This window comes from Hetaerina americana, unplaced genomic scaffold (assembly GCF_022747635.1).
Source record: "Hetaerina americana unplaced genomic scaffold, ioHetAmer1.1.p SCAF_20, whole genome shotgun sequence".
In the NCBI taxonomy this organism is placed as follows: domain Eukaryota; kingdom Metazoa; phylum Arthropoda; class Insecta; order Odonata; family Calopterygidae; genus Hetaerina; species Hetaerina americana.
Genome location: NW_027286764.1, coordinates 2,600,714 through 2,609,338, shown reverse-complemented (window position 1 = coordinate 2,609,338; position 8,625 = coordinate 2,600,714). Strand labels below are relative to the sequence as shown.

The following is an 8,625-nucleotide window of genomic DNA, read 5'->3' as shown; positions in this document are numbered from 1 at the left end:
CTCCGCGCACTTGCCCCATGTCACTGCCATCGGCCCCTGCTGCCCGCCACTCTCCCCTGCGCACGTGTGCCACCCCCCTTTCCGCATCCCAAAACCCTCTCAACTGCCTCTCTACCGCCTCAACTTTTTCATTAGCCAAGCAATTTTAATGGGCCGAAACTTATCAGCGTCTGCAATTTCATTTTCCGGTACAAAGAATTAACCCTAAAAAATATAATTTTAGCCAGGTGCTCCGTACGAAACACCCTCGCGGAGGTCTTCGGGGATTTCTTTACGTGTGGGTGCCATCTGCGCATTCGAATGTGGGGCTTGTATCACCAGATTCAATGCATAAACTTGTGACAAAAACAAATTTGCACTTCTCCGCAGATTTTTAAATCTGTAAAAAAGTGCAAATTTGTTTTTCTTAAAATGACGAACTTCCACTACATCTCGCCTGAATCTGTTGAATGTATGAACTTGTATTTAATTTTAGGTACGCTGCATTGCGACTCTTTAAGACTGAATTGCTAAAATTTCACTCCCTTATTTATTGTAAATTAGTATTTTAAGCATTTTCAGACGTAGTGATAGCATAATTGTAATAACTTTAAAAGAAAAGCATAACTCTTTTCATATCCTATATAAAATTAATCATCTTTCAAATCATTTGACTTTGATAGTTCATTTTCTTTGATCCAGTTTATCAGGGAAGATTGTTGTAGTCTCATCCCTGAGCTGAAAAGATACTTGATTCACCAAAGATTAATGGCGCGGAAGAAAACTTGCCTTCAATGCTGTCATGACAAATATATTCCTATCCATCGAGCGTCGCCCTAAAAATAAGTCCTCTGATATTCAATTTGTGAAATCGAAAGAAAGAAGATCATATACGTTTCGAGGATCATGACATTTTTTCGTGGCTCGGGAAGGCGCCGTTTTAGAGTCTGCATAGCCATTGTGCATAATTGACCATTCTTCTAGAACTACACGGTCATGTATTGCCTGTTGAACCGTTGACGTATTAATGCTTTTCCTTATCAAACTTGGGCGGCCTTACCTGGAATAGGTGAGTACCCTTAAATACGTGTAGTAAGCTCTTCCGAGTATTTGCATGTCCAATGCTGATTATGTGAAAGCTAATAAACACATTGATTTTTGGCGAGGTCCTAAAAAACGAGCAATTTTACCTCCAAATACGGCCACGGCGCCACTGTTGGCTCACTCATGTGACTGGTCGCAATCATTATGAGCGTTATGCGTTATGCATAACGCTCATAATGCGTCGCAATCATTATGCGTTATGAATCCAGGGATTGGTTTCTAGCGGTTACTCTCCAAACTGCCTCTCTCTCTCCATCTCTCGTTACAATTGGTCAGTCTCTGCCACGCTCTCGTATCTTCTGGTGTTTATATGTAAGGGTTAATATTTTTCCGCAAACGTTCTCTTCGATTGTAAGAAATGTCAATTTTGGGCGTCGGTGGGCGGGAACGATTTGGTAAGCTATCGGAGACATTTGCTGGGACATTAGTGAAGACGATTTGAAGGAAGGAATTTGATAAGTTATTGTACAAAGGTTAACTGTAACTGCTGGTTACTCTTTCGCCTTTATCATTTTAAGTGAATTAATAGTAGAATTATTACCCTGAGCCTCTCTTTCATACGAAAAAAATGCTTTCGCACGCTCTTTTTAATTTTTTGCTTATTTTTTCCTTTTGACTTCGCAGTTCGTCTCGGCGTGACATACGTAGTCTTTGACGTCATAATGATTTTCTAGCACCCATGTTTTACCATCAAGGTTCCATTTTATCTTTTATTACTTTATTTGGAAAGAACTTCCTGACTGCTCAGGGCGTGGAGTCAAGAAACTCTCGACCATCGATGTTCCTCATTATCAAACTGACAGTATGTTCCTTAGACTTGCATGATATGGATGTGAGGGAAATAGGTTTGTAATTATTCGGCTCCTCCCTATCTCCGCTTTGGAATATAAGTGTTCCATGCGCCGTTTTCCAGTCACTGAGGATCATGTGATCTACTTAACAATTTTAAAATACGATTTCTAGATACAACATATCTTCCGAAGTTAGTTCACTAAATATACGATCTGATATTTGATCGGGACCGGAGGATTTATCAGGGATAATACGTTTCCGCAGGCGTTATTTTCCATTACAGTTGGTAGCAAATCTCATATTATTTACTGGCAACACAGTGGTATAGAGGGGAATGAGGACCCCAGCAGATTTCGAGCTACTCTCTAGAAACTCAGGCACAAGATCGCATTCGTGCAAGGGATGGGCATTACTGCTAAACATAGGCAAATGCGCAGTTTTTAAATTTTGGAAAAAAGGAAGTGGCAAACAGGACTTGGTGAGTGAGTGCGATTCACAAAGGTCTAACACAGCCGAGTGATTACAAACGTCAACTTGGGCCTTTTTCTTTTTGATTTTTATTTCAATTTGTATTTCATTCCTGTGTGAGTACAATTTGTCCCTGGCGTAGGAGATATCCTTGCAAACCCTGAATGTGAATGCGATTCACGAGAGTGACTGTTATTTGTAAGTTTGCCTCCTTATTTACTATTTTTGCATACGTTTGTGTGTGATTGAGGTCCACGTGGGTCACTGTTTCCCAGACACACCCGAGTGACCTGTGAGTGCGTGTTTCCCATCTTCCCCTCACTTGTCGCTTTGTTTTTACCTCCCCCCCTTTAAACAACCCTGGTGCCAATCAAGTCCACGGTCTCGCTATTTCGTTTTTCATTGCTTCACGTCCGTAGGTACGTTCATTTTATATTTACATTATAAATATATTGTACATTTGGATCGTAGTCTTCCGTGGCGTTCAGGATTCGTGGATGTCTCCATTTTTCGGGTTCCCGCCGCGTTGGTAGTCATGCTTGACGACAGTTTCGCCTGGATTCCACCAGGCGTCTTCAGGTCGAAGTGCCGATATCATTTTGGCTGCGCTTATATAGCCCTCGCTCTCTCGCTGCTGCGTTATGATTGGCTGGTTTCTGGAACACTCTCTTCCAGGCGTTCGTCAGGTGGTAACCGTCTTCCCGGTTGAAATTTCTCGGCGTTTTGGTGATCTCAATTGATTCTCTAATCAGCCGAGGATAGTATCTTCTTTCCTTGGCAAATCTCGGCTTCGTCAAATTTGATGTCGTGTCCGGGTTCGCTCCAGGCATGCTCGGCGACTGCTGATAGACTGAATTTCTTATTCTTTGTTGCCCTCTTGTGTTCTCGCAGGCGGGTCTTCATGGACCTGCATGTCTCGCCGATATACGATTTGCCGCAAGAGCAGGGCACGCGGTACACACCTTCGAGAAGACCTTTCGGGATCTTGTCCTTGGGCCTTGGAATTATCTGGCTTATTTTTGCCACGCAGTTAAATCTTGTGACAATGTCTTTCTTCTTCAGGACCCTCGAGATCTTTTCGCTTGTGCCGGCGACGTAGGGGATGATGGCATAGGTTCCTGGCTTTTCAGTTTGGTGTTTCTCCTTGTCGAGTGTCTGGTGGCGTTTTTCCACTTTAGCGGTCCTTTTCCGAACCAATTCTTCTTTGCATCCATTCATCTTCAGTGCCGTCATCAATGTCCCTTTTCCTTGGCCAATGATTTTGCATCCGAAAGTTTGTATGCGCGATGCAGGAGTGTTGCCACCAGTGATGCCTTCTGGGACGGGTGATGATGTGAGTGGGCGTTCAGGGAGCGGTCAGTATGGGTGGCCTTCCTGTATACTGAGTGGCCGATACTCCCGTTGGTCCTCCTCTTCACCATTATGTCCAAAAACGGGATTTCGTTGTCTTTTTCGGTCTCCATAGTGAATTGTATTGCCGGATGCTGAGAGTCGAGGTGCTCCAGGAATCTCTGCAGTTCTTCAGGCCCATGTGGCCAAATTACGAACGTGTCCTCCACGTATCTCAGCCATAACTTGGGTTTCTTATCGTGGGATTCGATCGCCATTTGTTAGAATCTTTCCATATAGATGTCTGCTATCACCGGGGATAGGGGTGAGCCCATTGCCGCTCCTTCGCGTTGTTCGAAGAAACTCCCGTTCCAAAGGAAGTAGGAGTTCCGTAGGCAGTACTCTATCAGCTGCGGATAATTCTCTGGAATACCGGATGTTGTGAGTTCTTTGATAATGTCCACCAAACTGTCGTCAAGTATGACTACCAACGCGGCGGGAACCCGAAAAATGGAGACATCCACGAATCCTGAACCCCACGGAGGACTACGATCCAACATTATACGCCTCTACGGGGAGGAAACGTACAGGAAGATACGAAGATTTGAGAAGCTGCGCAAGAAGAAGGGGAGGCTTCTCTCCTCCTTAGCCTTTCTCCAACGCTTTTCTCCTGGCTCTTAAAAGCTTTCTTTATGAAAATATTGTCGTATGCATTTTTAATTTTGAAATTAATAATGTAATGCTGTGTTCGACAGACCTGTCCACTCTTACCAGTTGCAATCGCACTCAAAGTATTGATCATAACTATGCCCATGCGTGAGTTTAAAACTCTTGCCAGTTAGTCGCACTGCGGATAAACACTTCATGCTATATTGCGTTGATATTAGGTACTGCGTTAATAAACCCAAGCCGTCCGACTGCTTAAAACAGGCCACATGCCTCGAAAGTCGGGAAAACTCCTTGAGTTTACCAGTTGCGACATCGGGAAGCCTTCTTGATTTGGATATATTATTTCCCATTTTCGACACGGAACAGCAACGTCGATTCGCCGCCGCGGAAATCACGAAGTTACTTCTAGTTTTGCCGAGGCTTTATGCTTACTCATCTAAGCACTGAACATTTAGGACTCAGCCAGTGGTTACGGAGCCCACGGACCTTTGGCCCTTCCTTTAGCGATTGAAGTTCCACTGTTTGGAGGATATGACTTGTCTTCTTCTTCCTCCCTCCAGCAGCCAGTGACGTCACTCTACTCCTGCTGCGCCGATTCCCCATTCTCGTTCTCTTGTCATTCGCACCTCCACCACCGCCTTCTTCAGCCTCTTCACCTCCTGCCTCTTTATACAAAATTATTTGCACAAGCCTTTTTTTCAAGTGCGTTGCTCAAAGGGGATAAAAGTAGGTGTGTACTTAAAAATATATTTATTTGGTGCAATTCGAGAAGCAAAGACAGCGGAGGATGCAATTGATTGCACATTAGAAAAGCCCTTCGAAAGCAGAGAATGATACACTCTAGGGTAAAGAGGGCAGGCGTGAACACATCATCCCCTGAGAATAAACAGTTATGGGACACATATAGATCCTCTAAAATTGAAACCAAAACACAATTACGTGGCGCCTTACTGGACTTTAAACGCAAAGTACTTTGCGAGCACTTGGACACTGACCCTAAAGCTTTCTGGTCATATGTTAGGGAAGTAAATGGGAGTAAACAAACCGTGGCTTGCTGAAGGGATTGTAGCAATATAATTCATACAGACAGCGAGGGTAAAGCCAACATCCTAAATTCATTCTTCCAAAGCGTTTTCTCGAATGATGTTGCCACCGCATATCTCCAAGAAGCAATACATACTCCACCCATGGAAAAAATAGCAGTGGACCAACAAGGAATTCTAAAATTGCTTGACGAGATTAAACCCAACAAATCCCCAGGTCCCGAAAATATGCCAGCTAGGGTGATAAAACATTTAGCTCCAAACATTGCCCCGTACCTTAAATTTATATTTAACAAATCCCTCACAGAGTGCAAAGTACCTAACATTTGCAAAACCGCGAAAATAACGCCTATTTTTAAAAGTGGTGACAGGGAGGATCCCAGTAATTACAGACCTATATCTCTCACTTCTATCTGTTGAAAAATCTTAGAGCACATAATTGTTAGTTCAATAATGAGACACCTTGACAATATTAACTTTTTAAGTGACAATCAACACGGATTTAGGAAAACCCGCTCCTGCGAAACCCAGTTAGTATTATTTACACATGATTTACTTTTATCTGGTGAGAGAGGTAGGCAAGTGGATGCGATCTTCTTAGATTTTCAAAAGGCATTTGATAAGGTTCCACATGGTAAACTCATTCATAAATTAAAGGTCGTGGGTATAAACAAGGGCGCCATAAGTTGGGTTAAAGATTTTCTTTCGGAGCGGGAATAGAGGGTAGCCCTTGATGGCGCTAGTTCCGACAGCGTCCGAGTCACGTCGGGGGTACCTCAGGGAAGTGTTCGTTAAGGCCTCATTTAGAATACGCATGCAGCGTGTGGGATCCGAGTGAAAAAGGTCTCATTCGGAAATTGAGAAGGTTCAACGCCGGGCAGCCCGTTTTGTAAAAAATTCCTACGATAAAACGCAAAGCGTCACCGAGATGCTCATGGATTTGGGGTGGGAATCATTGGCAGAGAGACGATTCAATGCAAGATTGAAATATTAAATAAATTTAGACCCGCATGTTTCAGCACCGAGATCTCGCAAATTATTCGTACTCCTACATACATTGGTCGCTTGGATCATGCATATAAAATTCGGGAAATAGATGCCAGAACTAGCCGACTCAAGGACTCCTTCTTCCCACGGACAATACGGGATAGCAACTGCAGGGTTATAGATAGCAAAAATTCCACTTGCCACCCTCAGTGTCTAAAAAATAATTAGTTGTATTTAAATGCATGCTCTTCCACTAACCTTGTATGTTTTGTAATAATAACCCATTCTTTCCGAATGACCTCATTCGTGTTCTGTTCATCTGTTTTTAAGTCTCCCTTTTAATCCCTCGTCCCTCTCCGCGGTGGGAAATTCCTGCTACCTGCCAAATTGGGTCGCATTCCCAGGCTTTTAGACTCTCCTCGGGGGGTAGAGTGTTTTTTGGTGCATGTTCATGTGGTAGTGGTGTTTCGCATTTTTGCTTGTTGTGTCCTGGCTTGCGTGTTGTAGGATGGCTTACGTGCTGCATCCTGGGGTGCAGTTTTTAGTTGTTTTGCGCATATATGTGTTTGCATGAGTGTTGGATGAAGTTGTTTTTGCACGAGTGTGTGCGCTGCTGTGGGAGTAATTTTCCGTGTTTTTTTTTTGCACGTGGTATTGTTCCTTTTTACGGTTGGTGACCTAATACCCCCCGCCACACACCCTTGCGTCGGCTTGCGGGGTATTATGTAGATGTAGATGTAGATGAAAAGGGAACTGGCAGCACGAAAGAATCGAACATAGGCTCCCGATAGAAATGTACGTGACAAACAGGAATTGACAAAGGTAGAGAAAAACCGGTTTTAGTAGCAGAAGTAGAAGCACATTCGTCAACCACCAGCGAAACATTTCCCGGCATCCCCGATGGCGGATGACCAGAGGGAAACGGACGGCGGGAAACGAGAAATCAAGGCATCTCAATATAGTCGAGTTATGGTACACTTGGTAAACTGTGCCCATATAATATGGCATTCACAAATGCAGCCAATGAAAAATATAGGACATACCTAACGATAAAGATATGAAGATGTTAATAAGCTCTGCCACCATTATTTTAGGCAGATAAATAATTAGACCTATTCTCAATACGCATCGAAAACGCATTCTTGATTCGACCCGTACCCCTTGAGAAATAACCATCATTGTGAACGCAGATTGTGAGTTACAGCCGAGGAAATCGGAGCCATAGGCATTAAGTAATTGAAGTAAAAATCAAATTGCATCGATTTAAAGGCTAGAATACATGCCTTCAATTTGAGCCACTCAGAGTAGTTGGAAGGGGCGATGAAATAAAATATTATTACTTCAGGTCACCTCCAACCCAGCGAAACAGTATTGACATTTCAAAAGCATTCGTGAAGCCCTCGAAATTACGATGTACGAGAAAATAGTGATGGGGAAAACCACCTGCATCTAAATTAGTGGACAGTCGGCGAGATAAGGCCCATAGCTATTTTTACGTGGAGGCTGTTCGGGTAAATCCAAAAAAAAACTTGCAACCTTTTTATTGACGTCCCCTAACAGCAAAAATATTACGCATCTTTCATGGGATTATGGAAAACTCTCTGTTGACTGACTGAATTACATGATTAGCGAAATGTTATAGTAACATATTAACATAACTGTTAACCAATCGCATGATATCCACACGAAAGAATGTTCAAACAAATTTCCAAAGTGAATTGGGTACCATATGTTTTCAGATGTTTCTTTGAAACAAATAGTAAAAAAACGATCTTTGGTTTTTAAATATAATTAAAAAAATGGACTTTGGAAATTTAAAGATATATCTATTCCATGCATTAATTACTTAAAACTAATTGCATTGTACGAAGTGTAGGGGGAGTCCATAGCAATCGGACAAGGCTATGCTCTACTATCGTTGATCCTAATAGTGCTTGGAGTCGACAGTTAAACCTCTTCTCGCTTATCTGGCATCGGGGTGTACTCATTTTAAACCCGCTAGGGTCCCTCGACGGCAGTTTGAGCGTGTTATCTCCGTGATATGTTGCTCATGAAAAGCATGATTTCAATTGTCATCTTCAACACTTACTTGCGATGACCGCTTCCATTTTTGATGAGTTACATTGCATGTCAAACATTGTTAACACTGATTCATGTAACAATACTCTATGGACGCTTAATAATAGCGAGTGATATCACAAAATTCCACAAAATTTAATCAGGTGAAAACGCTTATTATTTGAGCAAGATTCTA

At 42.7% G+C, this 8,625-nt stretch overlaps 1 protein-coding gene across 1 annotated transcript; it reads right to left on the bottom strand.

Annotated features, from left to right (window-relative positions):
- Nucleotides 1-3,575: 3,575 nt before the first annotated feature.
- LOC139688563 (uncharacterized) lies at nucleotides 3,576-3,950 on the bottom strand. Its single transcript, XM_071586115.1, has one exon. It carries the CDS (start codon nucleotides 3,948-3,950, stop codon nucleotides 3,576-3,578), a length of 375 nt encoding a protein of 124 aa, XP_071442216.1.
- Between the last annotated feature and the right edge of the window lie 4,675 nt (nucleotides 3,951-8,625).